Below are 22,341 nucleotides of genomic sequence, written 5' to 3'. Positions count from 1 at the left end.
TACACTGGTCACTTATGTCTCATTTGAAAATGTGGCTTTTCCTGAGGGCTTGGGACTGTAGCCAGGCAATCTGGGAGGGTCATTATGGGGGAAGGTCTACAGGGCTCTCATGGCTTTTAGCCTAAGCTTTACTCTGAGAAATAGAAAATACTGCATATAATTGTGGGTGGGAAGATGGGCTAGTAAAATGACTGGGGAAAGATGGACTTATTTACACTGTAGATGTGAGTTCCATTGGGTGTGACAAACTATAGGCTCTGTTGTTATGCACAATAAATCTGTCCTGCTGTGGCTTTCAGGTAAGATTCTAAAAAAAGAAAACCAAGCAAACAAAACCCCAGAAGCACACAAACAACCACATCTCAACGGGATTCATTTACAGAAGAAAATGAGTATGTTAACTTTGGGAGAATTCTAGTGCTAGGAAGATAGGTATTTTTCTGAAGCAAGTTCATTGGCAAAGTTTATATCTGTTATTTTACGACTGCATTTCCCCTGACAAGACCTTCTGCTGTGTTGATTCTTTAGTAACCAAGACCTCTGTTGACTTTGCTGTAACCTCCAGAAACGTGCCATTTGTATTTTTAAAACCAAGCAGATTTCTCCCAACTTCCATCACTTCAAATGTAAGCAGATGCTTCCTCTACTCTGCTGCACAAGCACGACATTGACTTTTTGATCTACTGAACCAAACACATGGTAAATGCCATAAAAATGTTATACATTCTTTTTTCAGGCTTTACATATAATAGGGCACAAGACTAGGAATTGTCTGTTCATGTGATTAGATGGCAAAGAAGGAAAGAGTAGGCAGAAATTGCTGGGGCTTGTGGAGTTCCAGAGTCTTTATGTGAATGGGTTTTTTCAGCTCTTCAGAACTGTACAGTGACAGCACAGAGCCCTGAATAAGACATTTAAATGCTTTTTTCACCTCGATCCATGGACCAAAGACTGAAAATCACGCATTTAATGCTGTGGGGTTTGGGTGTTGGCACAGTCAGTTATATTTAGGGAGGCCTTCCCAGATGTTACACATTGGAAATACCCATCTAGCTGACCTGCCATGGGTTTTTCTGTGGGAAATTTGGTACATTTGGGAGCTCCAAGAAGCACAAGTAACACTGATCTTACCGTGCCTCAAGGAAACCTATTTTGGGCAGTAGATCAGAGGTGATGATAAAAACAAACCCCTCACGAGTAACATTGATCTTACCGTGCCTCAAGGAAACCTACTTTGGCAGTAAATCAGAGGTGATGATAAAAACAGACCCTTCTCCTGGCTGAGGAGGAAGAAGAGTGTTTGTATCTGGCTCAGGAGGGTGTGAGGGGATTCACGGAGCTGCTGTGCCAGAGCACGGCCTTGCTGCCTCTCAGGGGGGGTCAGTGCGATCTCCTCACCCAGAGAGCTGCGATGCTCCATTCGGCTGGTTTTGCTTTGTTTTTTTAAACCCTCGGCTCCTGCTGTGTCCGGCGTTTTGGCGGTGAGCAGGCAGCTCCCAGCATTAAGCCCAGCCCGCCCAGGGCAGGTGCCTCCCTGAGCGCTGGCGGGTTCGGGTTGGGAAGGAGGGCGGAGAGGAAGCCATGGCGGCTGTCCTGAGGCACTGCCCGGGACAGGCACGGCTCTCGCAGGTGCCTCCCTCAGCGCTGGTGGGTTCGGGTGCCCGGGACAGGCACGGCTCCCGCAGGTGCCTCCCTCAGCGCTGGTGGGTTCGGGTTCTGCTTGGAGAGGAAGCCATGGCGGCTGTCCTGAGGCACTGCCCGGGACAGACACGGCTCCCGCAGGTGCCTCCCTCAGCGCTGGTGGGTTCGGGTGCCCGGGACAGGCACGGCTCCCGCAGGTGCCTCCCTCAGCGCTGACGGGTTCGGGTTCTGCTTGGAGAGGAAGCCATGGCGGCTGTCCTGAGGCACTGCCCGGGACAGGCACGGCTCCCGCAGGTGCCTCCCTCAGCGCTGGTGGGTTCGGGTTCTGCTTGGAGAGGAAGCCATGGCGGCTGTCCTGAGGCACTGCCCGGGACAGGCACGGCTCTCGCAGGTGCCTCCCTCAGCGCTGGTGGGTTCGGGTTCTGCTTGGAGAGGAAGCCATGGCGGCTGTCCTGAGGCACTGCCCGGGACAGACACGGCTCCCGTAGGTGCCTCCCTCAGCGCTGGTGGGTTCGGGTGCCCGGGACAGGCACGGCTCCCGCAGGTGCCTCCCTCAGCGCTGACGGGTTCGGGTTCTGCTTGGAGAGGAAGCCGTGGCAGCTGTCCTGAGGCACTGCCCGGGACAGACACGGCTCCCGCCCGGCATGAACCCCCCTCTCCCCGGCCGGGCCCCGGCTTTAATTAGCCATGGCCCAGAGCGGCTTTCCCCGGCCATCTGTAGCCCCGGTGACCGACCTAATCGGGGGGATAAGCTGCTTATGGAGCCGCAGCTGGAGCGGGCGCTGAGGGGGCCGAGGGTGGCTGTGGCCGCGAAGGAGGTGCCGGCTCCGACGCTCAGTGTGGTCGGTCCCCGGGGCCCGGTAGTGCCGCCGGTGCCTCTCGGAGTGGGGTAAGTGGAGTTTCCGTGGGTGAGGAGTTTCTCACTCCCACTACTGCCTCCTGGGTGCTTGGATGGCCGCGCTGCAGAGGGAGAACTACCTGTGTGTGATTGTTTGTTGCGGTGTGATGTCATGGTTTGCCTCAGATACCCCGGCTTTCTCCCTGAAGATTCCTTCCCCAGGTGTGTCAGTCGCTCTCCTTCCCCCTCCCTCGCCCCCTGCCCAGCACTGTCTGTCAGTCCTGGAATTGCAGAAGGGCATTGAGTGATTGGCAGAATTCAAAAGATGCCCTCTACCCCTAGGGAGACCTTAAGCTATCCGGGTGTCCTTTGTCCCTTCAGACCTCCTTCTATGTACCTGCTTGGTGGGATCCCTACCCCTTCCCTGCCCCTCTCCCCGGGGTTAAAAGAGCCAGCAGCTGTGCGGTTCAGGGAGTTCTGTTGGAGCTGTTGCTGCGTTCAGAGGCCTGTGGGCCAGAATAAAGCTCTGGATCCAAACCCTGCATCAGAACCAATTCTTTCCTTCACCATCGCCTTAAAGCTTCTCTACCAAAGGTGAACCTGAGGAGCAGACCCTGTTATGGGGGGAAGCTCCCTCCTGCAGCCATTGGAGCTCCTGCACGCGGGGACCTGCCTCCAAGCACCCAGCTGCAGCATCCAGCCAGCCAAAAGTGTCTCTGAGGTGAAAACACCACAGTTGCCACTTTTTGGTTCAGCAGCAAGAACCAGACAGCTCAGGCACGTCCTGTCAGGCTATACTGGTAATATTCCAATACTTGTTGATTTCACAGGCATCACGGCAGTGATGGTTGGTTTGGTTTGTAATGCTGAGCAGTGTTTTGGAAAAAAAAACCTGCTTTCTAAGGCAGCTGAAATGTGAGCTTGGAGTAATCACTGGCCCCTACTTGGAATATGAAATGGATCAGTCTTGACCTGCAGGGATGGGGAATAAGCACTGTGTGTGCAGTGTAAATGTATTTATTATGGGTCTGGTGTTGTTACTGTATTGCTGAAATGGTATTTGCTTGAAAGAGTTTGATTCACTTTTCATTAACTGTGCTGTTTATTTCCTTTTGCTTATAGCAACAGAAATAACTTGATCATCTTAATTTTTATTTGCTTAATTGAATTTGTTTTAGGTTTTAATGTGTTAGTGTGTATATAGTAAACATGCATTAAATGTTTTAGTTGGAATCATAAAAACTAACATAAAATCCATTGGTCATGGATTTTGCAGTTCATAAAATGTGCAGTTTGCCTTGAGAATCTTTTGGCCTCAGAAGAAGTTTTAAAAAAGATCTTCCTAAGATCTTGTTGTGACTGAGATTAATCCTACTGCTTAAAAGCTGTTATGTTAAAGATCTGAGTAGCAATTTCAGAAGGCAGACAAATGTGATTTTGAAAGAATACTATTTCTTCCAGATCTCAATGAGGCTGAAATTAGGAATGAGTGAGGTGAAGAACACCACCTGAAATAACCATGGTGATGTGGTGAGAACCTGGTACCTAGCACAAATAATTGAAATGGAGAGCTAAAAAAATCACAAGTTATCAAGAAAATATTATCAAGAAAATAGATTTTTATCAAGGAAATAGATTATGTCCAGATTCTTGAGCATAAGGTAGTCCAGAGCCAGGTTTTGGGTGTTCACAGAACAAAATATCACTGAAAAACGTGGTGGGTTTATGTCCTTTTGCAATTTAAATCCTTTGTAACACCCTTTTGTGATACATTGCTTGTTGATTGGGTGTTTCTGGGATGCAAGGAGTGCTTCCATGGAACACCAGTCCAGTGCATTTTGTGGTTATACTTCATGCAGTGATAGGCACCCTAAGGAAGGCAGCTGTGCTTTGTCTGTTCACTCTGTAGTTGCCAACTTCAACTGGTCTGGAAGAAATAATGGGATCTTTCGGTCGGTGGCACCCTCGGTGATGTATGAAAGGCAGTAACAGCAGTTCCCAGGGATAATTGCAGCACCGCCTGACTGTCTCCTGCTGCTTTAGAAACTGTGTTTGCTCCCCAGATTGTGGTGATTACTGGAGGAGTTTGCATGTGAGAGGGAAAAATGAGCTGTTACAAACAGGGACAACTGAGCCTCCAATGTTCCCTTAGAAGAGAATGAGATAAACACAGCTTCGAAACAGTGCAATTTGGCAGGAGGCTTTCTGGGATTAGAGCGTGTTTGAAAAAGACAATGGGCATTGATTTCGTTGCTGTCTCTTCTCAGATTGACTAGGGGAGCTTTAAGATGATAGAGATGTGTGTGTCTTTATGGAATACCATTTTCATTTTTTAAAAGAGAGGAGGAAAAGAATGGTGGTTAGAATGACAGTGATTGACAACTTGCTTTTAAAATCTGAGGGAATGGAACCCCAGTCCTCTCAAATTGCACTTGCCTGTTAGCAGCAACTTAAGAATCCATTTTCAGCATGATTGTTATATGTATAACCATCAGACTTAGTGGCTAGACTGCACATTAGGTCTCCCAGCTATGCTGTAAATCTTCCAGATTAGGGGACAGTGTGGATTTTATGAATATGTAAACATGGTTTCATCCTTTAGTGCAGACAAAAAGAAATCACTCTGTGTAGTCTTGAGCTTGGGATAATTCAGCCTTGCTAGCAACAGACTCCTTCTGAGGCTGCTGGTGTATAATGCTGGAAGTCTTTGTTTTCCAGGTTTTTTGTGGAGAACTGAATCTGTCCTTTTCACTCATTCCTGCTCTGCCAGATACGATTGTCTGCTGAAAAACAGGAAGAGAGTAGTGTCCATAACACTTTCAGGACTGAGGCTGGTGGATCAGAGACAAGAAATTCACAAGGAAAGTACCCAAAGCCTTTGGCAAACTAGGCAAGATGAGATAGGAAATACTCACAGTCCTTTGCTTATATTTCTTCTTGTTTTTCTTCAGAGCAAAGAAACATTCAGAAGAGCGTGAATTTCAATCTGTATTTGGGCACTAGAAGTCAAGTAGACATTTCTCATCCCTGGCCTGAGTCAGATGGGAAGAGATCCCAGTCTGAAGACAGACTCATCTCTCCTGCCCTTCTCAGCCCTTCCTGGACACTGCCAGCCAGGTCTCCAGCTCCTGCCTGCTGCAGCAGAATAGTCTGTGCTCTAGGCTGCAGCAGCACAGCTCTAAGAGTGTAGTTCATAGAGTCCCCATCTTGCTTGGTCAGTCCTCCCTGCTGTGTATCTCCTCCAGAGGCACTTTCACCTTGAGCCTTGTGTTTTGGAAGGGAGAAGGAGTGGGAGCATTGACTTTCCTCCACAACACCATCTGGGAGCCAAGGCAGCTGGTAGCTGCTCCATACCCACTGTTCACCATCACTGTTCAGAAAGAAGGAACAAGAATTGTGACTGTGGTCACAATGTTGGTGAAAAGCCAACAATGTTGGTGGAAAGCCAACAGCATCAGCCTTCTGCTGCTTCTTATATGAATCCTGTGAGCCCATAAGTGGTCAATGCACCTTTGTCATCTCATGCTGCAGATTCCCCTCTTAGGCGTGAATTAGGGGTGGGTCCTTCTTTAAGGAGCTCAGGTGAAAGTGTGAACACTTGTCACAGTTCAGCCCTGGCCCTGGGGAATCTTGATCCATCTAATCTGGAGTCTTTTCAGTCTCTTTTGCAATCCTCACAGATTTCTGCTAGCTTGTACTGTTCAGTCCAGAGGCTTAAGCAAGAAAGTGCTTTGATGGGGATACGGGGTTCCCTCCCTCTGGAGTCTGAGTCTTCTCCAGTCTTTGGCCATTCATACTTTGCTCCTGATGATTTAAGTCCCAGTATCCTGACCATGGGAGAACAGCTAGCTGCAGTAAGAACCAGTGCTGCTCAGGCAAGATTGAAATGGAGCGTCCCATTTGCTAAAGACTGGAGCCTTAGTGCAGTGACAAGAGACTTCAGTCCTGCTGAGCCTCTCTCTGGCTCTTACAGATCCAGATACATTGGCTCCAACACATGGAGAACCAAAATTTCAGGTGGCATCCAACCACAAACCCTTGCTTCTGGAGTGGGCTCTGGCAGGCTAGTGGGTACAGAAGCAGATTCCTCCTTCAGTTGCTCCCCTTTCTTCAGATGCCAGTCCCTGATGAAGCCATCTCTGGAAACTGGTAGTCTTTATGTTCACAGAAAAAGTCATTCTCCTGGAAGGGTTGTTAAAGGAGAACAGACATCTAATGGGGGGTCTCCATGTGCTGAGTCTTGGAAGAAAGACCTTTCAGCCAGTCTGGATCCAGAGGGTCTGCAGGTGTTTCTGGAGACAGATTTGGGGGGTGCCCAGAGGAATGTTCGTGTAGCCATGTGTGGGACTCCTACAGAAGTGTGTGTGAGCATTGCTTCTCATCCTGGAGATAAAGAGTTTAGACCAGGCCAGCAGCTTAGTGTTAAATCTGTAGTCAACAGCTCTGATGTTAAGTGCAGCAAAGAGTCAGAAGTGTCTCACTCCAGATCACCAGCAGGCAGAAGAACAGCTGCAGTGGGCAGCAGCCAGTGCAATCCTTTGGGTGCACCGCTTGAAGAAGGCTTTAATGAACATTCTGATGTAGATTGTATGAGCATGAGCAGAGAAGGAAGGAGAAACAAATACTCCTGCCAAAGCAGCCGGTGGAATTTGGAAGCTGATGGCAATCTTGAGCAGTCTGAAGAATGTTCTGTAGAAAGGAATGCCAAAGAACCGCGGTGCTGTGAAGAAGGGAACCAGACACAGAAAACTGTGCCCAGAGAGGTGAGGGTGTGGTCACTGTGAAGCATCTCTGTTCACAGCCGTTACTTGTGCTTGTTTCTGCCACTTGCTAGAGGTGCAGAGTTGAGGTACAAGTGATGGGGATGCTTGTCCTATCGTTTTTGCTTGGTACTGAATAGCCAGAATCTCATCTCTTACAGTCATTCTTCATCCCAACATATGCATCTTTCCATCTCACATGTTTCTTCCTAAAGACCAGCTTGTCAGCTTGGTTGTTTTGGCAATGTAAACACCTGGTTATATTCACTGATCTGCATGCTGAGGGAAAGCATTAAACTGGATTTTACTCTGTGCATTGTTGCAGGGCCCTGAGATTTCAGGCTTCTTGTGCCTTTTGATGTCTGAAGTATATCAGAATATTCACAGAGCAATGGTGTAGGAGCAGTGTCCAAGGCATCCCACATAATACATGATCTTGAGGCAGTCCTGCTCTGGTCTCCATCCAAAATGATATGTGCCACAAAGACAAATTCTTCAATAGAGTGGAGCAGCATGAATAATTGTGAATTACTGTCTCTTGTCTGTTTGCAGATCTCAGAGAACAGCTTCTGGTCATTGAAGGTGAATGAGCAAAGGTAAAAAGACTCTGTGTTTGAGTATGAGTGTGCTAGTGGTTAACCAAGGAGCACTTCTGGCAAGTGGCTAAGGAGCCATGTCCCTAGGAACATTTGGGTTTAGGACTTAGCCTGCATGATTCTGCTGTGGTTGGCTGAGGGCTGCATCCACTTCTTTTCAAAGGGTTGTAATTTAGAATGGAGCATGACCTGAAATATAATTTCTGTATCTTTTCAATGCTATCTTCTAAATTCAGCTTTGGTTGTTGCTAGAAATGAAGTGTTGGTATCATCAGTGCTACTCTTCAATGCAGCAAATTCTGATGTGCTCACTGCACAGTAGAGAAGATCAGGAGCTAGACTTATCCATGAGATGAAACTCCAATTTGTGGATAAGATGTGAATGAGGTTGCTACCCATTTAGCAACAGTGATTCCTTAATTTGGTGTGAGATTGCATGTTTTCCATTCTTTAGAGAGAATGATTTGAAATAACCTCTTTACAACTTGATGGCTGAACTCTGATTGCCACCTCCTGGCTGGTTTAACTTTCCTTTCTGTTAACAGGAACTCACCTCTGTTTTTCATTTTTAAGTTTCTGGCACTTGTGTGACAAACAAATCCTAGCAAGGTGTTTCCAAGCCTGGAGGAGATATATCCTTTGGAAGAGGGCAGCCACACAGCTTTACAGACACCAGCTGCTTCAGAAGGGCTTTGGTGCTCTGCAGTGCCTTGAGCACCAAAGGAGGACACAATTGGAGGTGGCCCAGCAGAGACATGCTTCAAGTCTGCTAGCTGCCAGCTTCCAGAGGGTGAGCACTGGCTGGGGACAGTGGTGCCATGAACTTCCTGCTGTGCAGTCAGAGAAGGCACAAATCCTCTTTGGACAGGGAGGAGGAAGGGGTATCCTGTGTGAAATTCTGTGATGGAGACCCTGGTGCCAATACTCTGTCTGCAGTTTGTTCTGATCATGTGGTTTCTTCTTCAGTGGAAGGAAGCTATGGCAAAACAGAGCAAGAAGGAAGCTCTGCAGCCTGAGCCTTACTCCTACACCCAAAGTTCATCAGCAGGGATTTTTGGAGGAGGAAGATTGGCCACTATGACAACCTCAGCTCAGCATCAGCTTCCAACAGGATACTCAAAGGAAGTGGAGCAGGCTCATAGGTAAGCAGAGAGTATTCTCTTTCTGTTATCTTGGACAAAGGAAGGGTTACAAACACAGGGAAATTTTTTTCTCAAATGATGGCAGACTTGTTTCCATGTCCTTGGGATGAATTGCTGTGGATAAACACTGCAAGAATTAGCAGTTTAATGTTAAGAACTAAACAATCCTATTTCAGAGCTTCTGTGCACCAGTGTTTGCAGTCTGAGTGTCTGACAGAAATACTCCTGTACTAATTCTTTGCTTCAGCTATCATCTGCATATGTGGTACAGGGGTAAATGAGGTTGGAGTGAAGCAATACTACAGTCTCTAGCAGTAGAGGTGTCAAAAGAAAAGCCTTTTGTTGAGGTTCTAATTCTGAAGGCAGAAGAACAAGTTGAGACAAAAAGAGAGAGGAAAGCCCTGGAGTCTGTTCTGTGAGTGCCTCTTTGGACAGCTGGATGTTAAGGATGTTTGTGGCTCTTTCAGGATGGAGGGAGAGCTGTGGACACAGCTTCGGCACGGGCAGAGAGGAGATGAGTTCTGCTGGGGGGTTGAAGCAATCAGGGACATGAGGCGGCTGGCTGGTAAGCACACATTCCATAGCCTTGGAAAGCTTGGAGATCTTCACTGTTTCACCAGCTTTTGTGCTTTGGGTCTAGTTGTTGCTTTGAGCTCTTTCAGAATGTGATTCTGCAAGTATGTTGCATTTGTGGGGTTTCCAGATGATGGAAGGAATGATGACTCTGACTCCATGTTCTTAGAAGGCTAATTTATTATTTTATGATACTATATTATATGAAAGAATACTGTACTATACTAAAGAATACAGAAAGGATACAGACAGAAGGTTAAAAGATAATAATGAAAACTCGTGACTCCTTCCAGAGTCCTGACACAGCTTGGCCATGATTGGCCATTAAGTCAAAATAATTCACAGCAGAAACCAATGAAACAATCACCTGTGGATAAACAATCTCCAAACACATTCCAAAGCAGCAAAACACAGGAGAAGCAAATCAGATAATTATTGTTTTCATTTTTCTCTGAGGCTTCTCACCTTCCCAGGAGAAGAATCCTGGGCAAGGGGATTTTTCAGAAATGTAATGGTGACACAAGTAGCTGGACCAGTGTGTGTGATGCTGGAGGATGGCCACTCACCATGTCACACAAGTTTTGCCTCATTCCTTGTATGAATTCAGCTGCAGCATGTATTGCTGCAGCAATGTGAGCTGCCTTCCTTAAGTGTCCTTCCTCTGGCAGCTTGGATTTAAGCCAGGGAATGTTTGCTGTGTGACATGACGTTGTTTGAAGTTCTTCTGCTATTTCTCTTCCTGTCAATCTCTTCCTGCCCTGTGACACAGCAGCTTTCAGACTGTGGCGCCTGCAGAAGGAGCTGCTGAGCAAAGAGGAAGCCAGGCTTTTGGAAGCCCGTGCTCTGCTGGAAAAGAAGAAGCTACAAAACATTTTCTGGATGTGGCATTCCCAAAGCTTGGAAATGAAAAAGATTCTAACACTGACAACTCAAATCCAAAGAAACTTGGTCTCCCGGTGAGTTGGTGAGATCTGGTTTTCATGTGAAAAATCTCTGTGAAAGTCCATGGAATAACAGAGCCAACCCAGACAGTAATAATTGTTCCATCTTAAAGCCATCTATCCTTTTGTTTCAGGAGTTAATAAAGATGAGGGTAGGGATAGAAACATGAAAAGGAACTGCTGTGGCCAGAGATGTTATGACTTGCTTCCTGTGCACTGCCACAACTTTTTTTGTCCTGACTTTTGATGTTCTGAAAGGCCAAACCCAAGAGCAGCCACTGTGCTGCTGTGCTCTAAGTATGACAGTGGCTTTTGACTGAAATAAACAAGCAGAAGCTCAGGAGACAGCTTGTGTCTGTCTTTCCTGAACTAAACCCAGTCTCAGGAAGACACATAAGCTTGCACAAGTGTTTTTCAACATTTTCCTTTGGTATTCTCAGGTGCTTCAGTACATGGAAGGAGACTGTTGAGCAGAAGGCACTTGGCAGGTGCAAGCTGGCCCATCTCAGAGCAGTATCACTGAGGAAGCACTTCCAGCAGTGGGTTGGGATGCTGCAGGTCAGAGGAGGTGACAAGCAGGCAGTGGTGAACCTCTTCCTCCTACAATGGAGGCAGCATTATGGTGAGCAGCTTGGGGTCTGTACAGAATCCAAACTTTAGAGGTGTTTGGCTCCTTCCTCCTCTTGTACACTGAAAACAGCCTGAAAACAGAGGGGCTCAGATGATGCAGGGTATGAACAAAGCAGAGTGGGCAGAGGACTGGGTCTGGGTGTGTCAGTGAAGCTGCAGGGAGGTTTGTCACTCTGCATCATAAACCAAACAGAAACTCTTAAACCTTGCTGAAAAGAAGCAATTTGAGGGTTGGGCTGGGCTGAGTTGGAATGCCTTGAGAAAATCTCTTGTTCCTTTATGTAACTGGTTAAGGAGCAGTTATGAGCTCAGCAGCTGGCAAGACTGTGACAAAGAGCCATGAAGGTCAGACATCATGGACTGGAGAGAAACAGTTTCTGGAGAAAACAGTCTGTTCTTTTGATGACTTCTGCCATAAACTGAAGCTGCAGAGAGTATATCTGCTGTGGAAAACAAGGCTGTGTGAGCATCACAAGGCTGAGTGAGTGCAGAAGAGCCAGTCCCTGGAGCCCTGCCCCCATTAGTAGTGTCCACCTGATTTTCTGTACCTTTTGCTAGAGCCCCTTTTACCCTGTGTGTTGTCCATCATGTCTGTGCTAGTCACCCCCTCTGGTGTTCTTTCACTTTACTGTCTCAGTATCTTCTGTCTCAGCTCTTTCTCTCAGACTTTGGAGCAGTGTAAACTCAGAAAAACTCTGAAATTATGGCACCAAAAGTATCTCATGCTGAAGACAATTGAACAAAGTTCTAAGCACTTGCATGGAGCTGTCTGTGAGGAACCTCTTGCCATGCTGTTTTCTGAGGATCTCTCAACATCATCTGGCTTTGACAGCAGTGCACCAGCTACTCTGACCTCGCAGAGCTCACTGGAAAAGGTGAGAAGGTCTTGGCACACCTAGACTGCTCTGAGGTATTAAATTGCTGGGATTTTTCAGGGGAAAATTTCTGCTTCAACATGGTATTGTCATCAGCAAACTGTGCCTAAAATTTAGTGCTGAATCTGTGGGGTCTTCAAGCTGAAATGAAATCTAAAGGTGTAAAGTCAATGCTCTCTGTGCCTTTTCTGGGTCATCAATTAGAGATGTGGGAAGCTGAGCTAGTGAGTTTCCCTTGTACAGTTCCTTCTGTTTGTGGCTGCAAGGTGGAAGAGATGAGATATAAAGAGCTTCCTCACTGAGACAGTGCATATGCTCATTTCCCCTTTTCTCAATATAGAAATACATGTCTTTCTGGATTCAGTATGGAAATTATTAGTACAGAAATAACTTTCCCACCACTTACATGTTTACTCTCCAGAGGTGTCATGGCTAGCCTGCAATTCCTTTGGATGCATTTTGGATTTGCCTGAATCCTTGATAAAAAAAGGAGTAAATGGCATGGTCAGAGCTGTCAGCAGGGTTCTTCCACTGTGAGGGCATTCACAGCATGTTCCTCCCTTCATACCTGCAGGAATGCAGTCTTAGTGACAGCAGCCAGCATGGCTTCTCGTGCCCTCTGGCTGCTGAGGATGTCACACATGTGTCGTGTCACAGCTCTTTCCTTCAACTCCACCAGTGCACAGAGCTGCCAGCTGAGCTGTGCTTGCACACCTCCTTCCCTGGATCTGGGTGAGTTGGACACTGTGGTTTTTTGGGATGCTGGTAGGAGTGACCCCTTGTTTGAACTGGCTGAATTCCTTCCTTCTGGATCATCCCTCATGTCATGTCACACCATCCTTCCAGGGGACTTTATCTTCTTCTTTCTTTCCTTCCTCACCCAACACTTTTGTCTTGCAGAGGAAATTGGTTTGTGGGAAATCAGTTCCAGTCTTCAGTGCTGCAGAGTCCAGATAATAATTCCCAGCCTCTCACCAGTTACTCTGCATGGGAAAAGGTGAGGCTAGAAAGTGTTGTAAATATACAAGTGTTTCCTGAATATTCAAATTTAGCAAAGAGCCTTTGGGTTTCAATATCAGCATATGGAAGGTCTCACTGCTATTTTATTCTCTCTCAAACAGAAGATTTGAGAGATTGAGACTTTTCTCAGGGTAACTCTTCCCTACCAGCTGAGTGGAAGTAGGGCAGGTATCAGGGATTTAGAAAGGATGTGTTAGACCCTCATGTCTGGCTGTTCATGTGAGCCATGTCAGGGATTTAAAAAGGATGTGTTAGACCCTCATGTCTGGCTGTTCATGTGGGCCATGTCAAGGATTTAGAAAGGATGTGTTAGACCCTCATGTCTGGCTGTTCATGTGGGCCATGTCAGGGATTTAAAAAGGATGTGTTAGACCCTCATATCTGGCTGTTCATGTGGGCCATGTCAGGGAATTAGAAAGGATGTGTTAGACCCTCATGTCTGGCTGTTCATGTGGGCCATGTCAGGGATTTAGAAAGGATGTGTTAGACCCTCATGTCTGGCTGTTCAAGTGGGCCATGTCAGGGAATTAGAAAGGATGTGTTAGACCCTCATGTCTGGCTGTTCAAGTGGGGTGGATGGGATGGAGCTGGGCAATCACAGAAGTGACAGTGGCAAGGAGACACAGCTGAGCTGTGTGGAGTAACTGATAAAACAGCAGTTCAGGGCCCTTTTTTGCCTTTCTGGATTACAGGATTACACCTCTGACAACTCAGTGAGGAGTTCTTGGCAGCAAGCAGAGCAGCACTGCCTGCAGAGGTGCTTCATTGTCTGGTCAGCTCAAACTCAGCACCATGTAAAGGCCCAGCAGCACTGCAGGCGCACTCGGCTGTCTCGGTAGGGATCATCATTTCCAGAAGTTTCCTAAAGCTCTCTGTTTTGAAAGCTTTACACTTGCTTTAATTTAAAAAAAAGGAAAAAAAAATTCTTCCTCTAGCTATTTTACTTTGTCTTCAGTGGGAGTTTTGCAGCCCATTATTTTGGGGTTTTTCCAGCTTAAAAATTACTACGTAGGAACACGGTAATTTCTGGTTTGATGGAATGCCTCACAAATTAGAGCAAGCCCAGCTCTGCTGATAACAAGTCCTGGTAACTTCCTATCCACTGAACTGGCCTTGCTCTCTACTGATTCCAAAGCTGAAGAGCACAACAGGCTCGGCACAGCCAGGACAGAAAACCTTCCTCTGAACAGCTTGTCCTGTCCATCATTTCCCCTGACATTTAATGGGGAAAGGATGTTAACAGATCAGATGCGTTTCCAAAACTCCCTTGTGTGTGTGTGTTTGTTGTTAAATTTTCCATTACAAAGGTGTGTATCTTTGTGAGTTGTTCCTACAATCAGCGCAGCAACCTTTGTCCTTCTCAGAGCCTTCCTCAGCTGGCACCACTGGGTCATGGAAAATAAGAACCAAGAAGCAGCAGCAGCCCTAAAACATGGAGTTCATTGTGTCCAGATGGCTTTCAGCCTGTGGAAAAGGAGACTGGCCCAGAAAGTGGAAGCTGACCGGAGATTCAGGTGCCATGTTCACCAGATGACTGCTGATGCTCTGTGGCATTGGCATTACTGCTGGCAGAGTGAGTTACCCCATCCCACTGCATCACTTGTCCCTCTAGGAGAGAGCAGCTCTGGGAATAGTTGGGGTGGAGAAAGTCACACTTTTGGCTGGAATTCTGTGCACTGCTCCTCTGGAAAGGCACATTCTACTCCAGGAGTCAGTGAGTGCATGTGTCACTGCATTCTTCTGGCCATCAGTTGGACATGTGACCTACTGTTCTGTTGTGCTTTATATTAGGGAAGATGCTCCTTTGACACTTCTACCTGCACAAAAGAGTGTTCAAGCAGTGTATTTTAGCAGCTGAGGAGTTACATGGACTTCCATGCAGCATTCCAAGTTTGAACATGTCTCCTCAGACCAAGCAGTCAGGTTGAGAACAGGGTGTATCTTTTGGGGTGGCTTAACAATCCTGATCCCTCAAGGAGTTCCATATGCTCTAAGTACTTGCACTGTGCCAGGGAAGAAAAACTCCCAGTTTTTAATGGAAAACTGCCTTGCAGATAAGAGTGGAAGTAATCTGTGATCTCTTGCAGGGAAAATTTGAAAGAAGGTCTGACTGCCTTGCAGACAAAAAACTACAAAGTGAATTGAAAAGTCTCTTTAGCTGCTAAAGAGAGGACAGGAAATCTTAGCAAGTTTGGTCCCATTTGGTGCTTGCAGGAAATGTATTCTTTGCTCTTGTGTGGACTCTGCAATGGAGAAGCAGTCCCTGGGCTGACTCAGGAAGCTGTGCTCTCTCACAGGGAAGCGTGCTCTGGGAGAGCTGCAGCAGCAATGGGCCTGGCACAGCTGCCAAGAGAAGAAGAGGCTGGTCCTGCACACATGGTATTACCAAACAAGGAAACAGAAATATGCTGTTTTATTCTGGGAACGTTTTGTCCTGCACAGGTTTGTTTCTTGCTCTCAAAGCATTTCCAAGGGAAGCTCTGCATGAAGAGCAATTTATGTAGTGGTATCCACTGTATTATCCTGGATTTGAAAGTGTGGATAGCTCATGTATAAATGGAGCTTCTGTAGCAACACTTCTCTGAGGATGTCTCTATGAAGAGGCCTCTTACCTAAAGCCTCACACCCCACCTCATTTTTTTCCCATACAAAAATTCTTTTCCTTCCAGAACTTGTATTCAGTCTTAGTTACGCAGGGTGGTATTTGTGCACTAAGCAAGGGAGAGATACAAACAAATTTGTGCAGTTTAAACTTTGAAAGCCTTATTTGTACTTCAGTATTTGCTGAAAGGAATGGTGGGCAGAGAGCTTGCAGGGATCTGATGTTTACAGAGTTAGTCTTTTAGGATTCTGTACACAGTGTGTTGATTTTAATTTAATGTGAAAAATTGATTTGTTCCTGCAGCAAAGCAGTATAAAGCTTATGAAGGGAGAACCATGATATTCAACTCATCTTGGTGTTACTACAATATAGGTGAAGCTGTAATCTGCCTTTGAGTCTTATGTTATGTTGACAGATCCCAAAACCACAAGAATTTATTTTTTTTCTCTCTTAACTGTGTTCAGTGGTCTTCTTATTGGAAACAATTTTGTTTGTAGTTTATGTTGTATGAGGCCTGCCTGAAGTGCAAAGAAGTGTCCAGCTGTAGTGAACCAGGATTGTTGAAGTGTTTCTCTAAAATAATTCAGGAGGATAAGAATGGATAAGATTATTTATGCCAAGGGTTCATTTAAGGTATGAGAAGTGCAGGTTTGGCCCTATCAGGTTTTCTTTTGAATTGCAGGTTCAGACTAAGAGGACACAAAGATCTGCAGAGGAAAGAGCAACTAAAAACCCAGTAAAACTTGGGTGGCTGTGATGTTTAGACTCTGCACTTACCCCACCCAATTGCAGTTTCCTCTGCAAATCTATCTGTGTGGCTCCCTCATGGGAATTGTATTTAGGATAAGCCCTTAATATTGCTCCTTCCTGTTGAGTATGTCTCCACCATTAATCTTCCTTCTGAGTCTCCTTTGATGAGAGTGCTTCTAATTTCTCACTTGGATGAGCTCTCTCTTTTGAGGGGGGCATTTTTTTGTGCTGGGATAACCTGGAACAGCTTCTCTTGATCTTCCAGAAAGCCTGCCAGGCACAGAATATTCACACCTCTGCCCTAGGGGTGCAGTGGGGTGATTTGCATAATGAAGGTCCAAATGGAACAAGGAACCAAAGGATAAGCTACAATTAAAAGCAGATTGCATTCTCTGCTTGCAGAGGAAGACTGGCCTCCTGTGCATCAGCTTGTGAGATACAGGAAGATTATTGTGGGTACAGATTTATAGTGCTGATTATAGTAACTCCTGAAGTTGTTGATTTTTTGGAATAAAATTGTCTTTGCAAAGATTCTAGTTGTACATCCCACATACACAGGGTCTTAGTTTGTGACAGCCAAGAAACAAAATCTGAATCTTGACAGCAAGTGGCTGTCATAAATGCTGCAAGCAGATTTCAGGAATCTGCTGGGTTCCATGCTGAAGGAGATTTTAACAGTTTTACTTTCATCCCACAATGGAAAAATGAAAAAGCCTTCATCAAGCACCATCTTTCTGGTCAGCTGGTAGCACAGAGATAGACTGAAGACTGGCTAAGTAATTTTTTTTTTTGGTGTAGGGGGACCAAGTATGTGTACTGGCAAGGCAGCCTAGGAAAAGAATTTGTTTTGTAGGCAAAAGAAAAATGTAATATAAGATTGGATTCAGTTTGCAGAGGCCTTTGAATAGGAGGAAATGCTAGAATGGCAGAGGGAAGCAGAGTCTCTTGAGTAGGTGACAGGTAACTGCTGGGAACTTGAAGTAAAATGAGGGCAGGTTTTCAGCAGAAAGATATTTGAAGAATCTGAACTTGCACCTCCCAGAGATGAGGCACTGGAAAAACACAAAGCACAGAGGTCAATGCATAAATCTCGATTGCAGCAGTAATAGGAACAGACTTTTTTCTTGTTGAATGCTCTTTGTTTTGCTTTGGCCATTTATGTGGGATACTGCAGGGCAGGTGAGAGGGTGAAATTTGGTCTGACATGGAGTTGTTACTTTAGGCATCTGCTTCTTTTCTGTGCTTGGAACTGTTTTTCAGGTGCCTTGTCACCTGGGCCCAGGTCACTGCATGGCAACTAAGGCAGCGTGAAGCCCTCTCTCATTTTAAAAGAGTCAGAGAGCACCGTCTCCTGGTTGGGAGCTTTGTTAAGTGGAGGGACAAACTCTGGAGAGCTGAGCAAGTGCCAGGAGGGAGAAGCCACAAGTGGCAGGAGCCCTCTCCAGGTAAAGCCTGCCACCGCTGGCGAGTGGCTGCAAGAGGACAGCAAGCCCTGCGCCTGGGATCTGTGGCCACTGTCAAACAAGTAAGAGAAGATAAAGCTCCCTAAGTATGAGAAGATAAAGGTCTCTATGAGACAGCTATTATTAACTCAGTGAGTCATGAGGCACTGAGATAGTGTGACAAGGCTTGTATAAAAACCTGGTTTGATTTGTGGTGACTGCTTAGTCCCTGCTGTGAAATTCTTCACCGACTGTGCACACAACTTCATCACCATAATCTGGCACTGATTGCAGCAACCATATGGAGCACAGCAATAAGGAAGGGGACATTTTGACCAGAGAGATGAGAGCACTCCTTCCTCTCTGCTCAAAGATAAGATGGGATAATCGCTGGCCCTGCAGAGCAGAGTAAGCTGCCAGAGATACAGCTTTTTTCAAAAGACTCACAGCTAGCAAACTACAAAGAGCTCCATTGATTTGGAAGGGCTGAGTCAGTCCTGCTGGGATCTCATCTGTGCAGTTTCCAGGCTGGGGTCTAGCACATTAAGCTACCTGCAGAGCTGTGAGCCTGTCTCTCTGGGCTGTGTGAGTGCTGTGTGCATTGTGTTTACTCTTGGCTGCAGCTGTGTTATTTCTGTTTGCAGGCCTGCAACTACTGGACCAGAGCAGCTGCCTTTTCCCAGTGCTTACGGCAGCGCAGTACCCTCATAGGTGTCAGGAAGAGCAGAAAGATGGCTCTCTCTTGGCCCACGAGTAAGAAGATTCTCCCTCCTCTCTTCCTTTCACAGACCCATGTGGGGAGTGTGAGGGAAAGGGGATTGGTGTTTACCAGCTCAGTGACTGGGATTCCTCTATGGAGTAGGAGCTCATGGCAATCAAACTCAGTTGATTTCTTCTGTGTTCAGGAGTTGAAGGACTAAGGGCTCATGGCAGCTCTGATGTCTCCCTCTCTAGCTCCAAGGTTAGCTCCTGTGTGATTCCTCTTTTGTTTCTTAGAAAGCAGAAGAGGCAGAGAAGAAGATTCAGCACCAACTGAGCATTTTCCCAGTGCCATTCAGCGCTGGCTGGTGATCTACAGGAGCCAAAACAGGGCTGAGAGGTTTCTGGAGAGACCTGATGTGGTAGGACCCTCTTGTGGGCATGCAAGGATCCAGGAGAACGCAGCAGGGGTGGACCTGGAGGAGTGGGCTAAGAAGTGGCTTGGGTAAGTGGAGTGCAGGGCTCTGGACTTCCTCTTACTGATACTGAGACATAAACTTTTCAGGAATTTAGGGATTTTAGAGGAGCTGAGGTTTTAGTTAGAAATAAGCTTCATTGGAATTAATCAAAATAAATGGGTAGGCCTTGATGAAGTTAAGAGTTAGTAGTTAACTAATAATTGATTGCTTGTCAACATAATGTTTGCTTAGCTGGGTTTATAATGATTTTTTCATTATAGAAACTGATAAATAGCTTTTAGGAACATAAGACAATTGTTTCTAGGAGCATAAGACAATTGTAGGCCTCCTCTGTTCTGGAATCAATTGAAGACAGGAACGGGAGTTCTACCAAGGGTTCATTTCTCATATTTGCATTGAAAAGGTAGAAAGGTCAGAACGAGGAAGACTTCATTTACTTCCTCATTTTGGGACCCCTCCCCAAAAAAGGGACCACTGACCCATTTTGAGGAACAAACTACTCATGCTTAACTAACTACCATATGAAGTGGGGAATGGGATGTACCAAAGTTATGAATATGCATTTGTATTTTGGGAGTTCAATACTCGTATAGACAAAAGGACTCTGTGATCACCTGTAAATTGCAGTGTGTGTTTGGGAGCTATCCCACAATAAACATAAATAAACATTCACTTTCTAACTTTAAACTGTTAGAGAGTCTTTGTCTGTCACAGTTGGTTATTGGTACTAGATCAATATCCATATTTTTAATAAATCAATACCATCAGGGAAGGGCTCCCTTGTATGGCTGGTAAAGCTTATTTGCTTCTTTTGCCTGCAGGAGGAGATATCTGAAGAGGTGGCATCACACAGTGGTACTGCACCAGCACAACAGGAAACTGCTCTGTCTGGCAAGGGGATGGCATCAGTGGAGGGAAGCCAGCAGGGGGGTGATACTGGCTCAGGTGCTGGTGAGTGTCTGGTGCCACTGGGATGGCAGTGATGGGTGTTACTGGGCAAGCCTGCTCTGCCTGTAGCCTCCCATACATCCTGGGAGATGAGACCTGGGGGTTTAACAAACACCAGTAGGCACCAAAAATCTTGATTTACTGCTGTGGCTGGTTTTTCCATTGTTCTTCTTGGAATGTCAGCTTGGCAGACTGGCATATCCACAGATTTAGTTGTGCTTAGCCCTTACAGATGGGAAGCTGAAACAGGCTTTGTCTAGATTGTCTATAGACTGTGCAAAAGTTCACAGCAGTTATTACAATCCTTGTCCTCATCTGTGCTCCTGCTACATCCCACTGGTGTCCACAGTTTACCATGAGCTGTCATTTGGCTTCCCCTTCTGTTCATAGGCATGTCCTGCCAGGTTCCTGGGCATTAGCTGTGTGAGCTGTGCTCTGGCCTGCCCAGGTAACAAGATGATGCCTGCAGAGTGTGAGCATGTCCCTAGTCAGTGAGGAGCTGTGCTGGGGCACAGTGGGGCATTGTCCTCTCCCCAGGGCACTGGGACTTAGCCACACTGTGCTGCAGAGAGTAGCTCAGCAAGAGCTCTGTTATTAGTCCTGTGTTGTTACCAGGGCAAATTCTTTAAGAGGCACTCATGAAGCAACTGGAACAAGGTGGGCCTGGAGGGAAGTGAGGAAACTTTGCTGCCAGAGCCCAGTTAATCTGTGTGCTGCCTCTTTTCCTTCAGGACCAGCAGCGGCTGATAGCAAAGGCCTGGAGGGTGTGGAGACAAAGATACTTGCAAAGCTGTGTGGTGCAGAATCTTTTGCAGGAGGAAGCCAGGAGCCTCCTGTCTCAGGTAAGCATTTGTGCCTTCTTCAATTCAGTGGACCTCAGTGATACAAAAAGCACCCCAAAGAGACAACTGGTGTTCCCTGTATCTCTCTGCCTGCACAATGCACTTGCTTAGGGAGAAGTTGAATGCATCAAGGAATTGGACTTGCCAGTAAAAAAAGGAAAAAAGCTTCCAGCTTTACACGGGTTCATCTATGGGTGTTTTTCAAAGCTTTGTGTCAGGAGTCAATTTCCCTGACATGTGCCCCCTTCCCTGCTGCTATTAGTGGTGTTAATCCTCTAATCCCCTGCCTCTTGAGACCCCACTCAGGGAAGAAACAGGCTCCACATTGGTGCAGGAGGACTGTGCTGACTTGCACCCAGGGGCAAGCAAATCACTATGAATTTATGAATTTGAGTGAGCAGGCGAAGCCTTAGAACTCATATCCAGTTGCTCCTCTGCCTGCCTCCCAAAGATTCATGCAGGATTAGGGCCTCCTTTAAGGAGACAGGAGCAGGTACTGAAATTAGAGGGCATCGGTCTTTCTTCTCTGACACTGATTTGTACTCTGCACGCCCCATATTGGCTCCAGGAGAGACAGGGAAGGGTTTTGAGTGAAGGCTAAGGCAGCTGGCAGAGCCATTGCTAGGAAAGCCACGTTTAGGGGTTCTGTAAGAATGGCAGCAGCCCCTCAAGGGTAACCCAAGTGTTTGATTTGTGCACTTTGCTCTTTCAGGCCTTTGGAAGGTGGTGGCAGCTCACAGCATTCCAGTGTAAGGACAAAGGATCCTGCTGAATGGAGGGGCCTGCCTGCAGCTGCTGCTCAATTCAGGACACGTGGAGGATCCAGCTCCTGTCACAACAAAGAGGTGGTCCTGTGCTGTCAAGAAAGAACACTCTGCTCCTACAATAAAAGCTGTGCTGCCAGTCAGAAGGATGACAGCCAAAGAACAACCAGGAAGAGATTGTACCTAGTGAAAGGTCCTCTTTAAAGGACTTGTGTCTTACCTCCTTAGCAACACAAACAGAGAAGTTACTTACAGTTGTGAGGTTGCATTCTCTTCTTGTCTGGACCATGCTTTTGCTGGAGTTCTGATTAAAGGGCAGAAAAGCTTTACAGGCTTTCCTTTGTTTTTTCCCTGGCCAGGAGCTTGGTGTCAAGGGGGAGTATGCAAACAGAGTCTTAGAGATGAGCAGGAGTTTGTGAGTGCTGGATCCTTTTGATTTCAAAGTCTGGCTTGGGTAGGTACAAACACAGCTCTTTATTTTTAGATTTGGCTTTTCCCCTGGAGGGGGGGCAGGCTTCCACATGGCTCCCACCTCCTCCCCCTGTCTAGGTCCATCAGCTCTTCATTAAGCCTTTCAGTGGGTGGCCAACCTCCTGACTGCTTCCTGCTGCTTCATTTCTGTGCTGAATGGGCAAGGTATGAAGAAACCTGCTGGGAACAGCTGAGCACCAAAAGCTTTGCTGAGGCTAGACAGGCGTGTCTGATCCCCAGCCTTCCCATTACTTGCCTCTATGATTGATGCCTTGTAATTACCCTGGATATATGAGCCCGCTCTCAGGCAGCTGTAACGAGAGGCTCT

The 22,341-nt window shown here is 46.5% G+C and overlaps 1 protein-coding gene across 4 annotated transcripts; it reads left to right on the top strand.

Moving 5' to 3' along the window:
- Positions 1 to 5,709: 5,709 nt before the first annotated feature.
- Positions 5,710 to 21,871, top strand: C23H1orf167 (chromosome 23 C1orf167 homolog). Of its 4 annotated transcripts, none has more exons than XM_036396443.2 (20): positions 5,710 to 7,242; positions 7,792 to 7,835; positions 8,409 to 8,625; positions 8,802 to 8,977; positions 9,445 to 9,542; positions 10,323 to 10,506; positions 10,932 to 11,113; positions 11,416 to 11,602; positions 11,774 to 11,996; positions 12,571 to 12,728; positions 12,897 to 12,993; positions 13,709 to 13,851; positions 14,381 to 14,589; positions 15,314 to 15,458; positions 17,629 to 17,893; positions 18,455 to 18,563; positions 18,807 to 19,014; positions 19,810 to 19,939; positions 20,668 to 20,778; positions 21,491 to 21,871. In XM_036396443.2, the coding sequence occupies exons 1-20, from the start codon at positions 6,214 to 6,216 to the stop codon at positions 21,548 to 21,550; spliced, it is 3,975 nt and encodes a 1,324-aa protein (XP_036252336.1). In that variant the 5' UTR covers positions 5,710 to 6,213; the 3' UTR covers positions 21,551 to 21,871. The 4 variants fall into 4 exon arrangements, with proteins under 4 accessions (XP_036252336.1, XP_036252335.1, XP_036252337.1 ...); XM_036396442.2 differs by having other exon boundaries at positions 10,320 to 10,506; XM_036396444.1 differs by lacking the exon at positions 5,710 to 7,242 and having other exon boundaries at positions 7,653 to 7,835; positions 10,320 to 10,506.
- Positions 21,872 to 22,341: the final 470 nt, after the last annotated feature.

This window comes from Molothrus ater, chromosome 23 (genome assembly GCF_012460135.2).
Source record: "Molothrus ater isolate BHLD 08-10-18 breed brown headed cowbird chromosome 23, BPBGC_Mater_1.1, whole genome shotgun sequence".
Lineage (NCBI taxonomy): Eukaryota > Metazoa > Chordata > Aves > Passeriformes > Icteridae > Molothrus > Molothrus ater.
The sequence above is the reverse complement of the archived record's forward strand: the minus strand, read 5'-3'. Positions and strand labels throughout refer to the sequence as shown.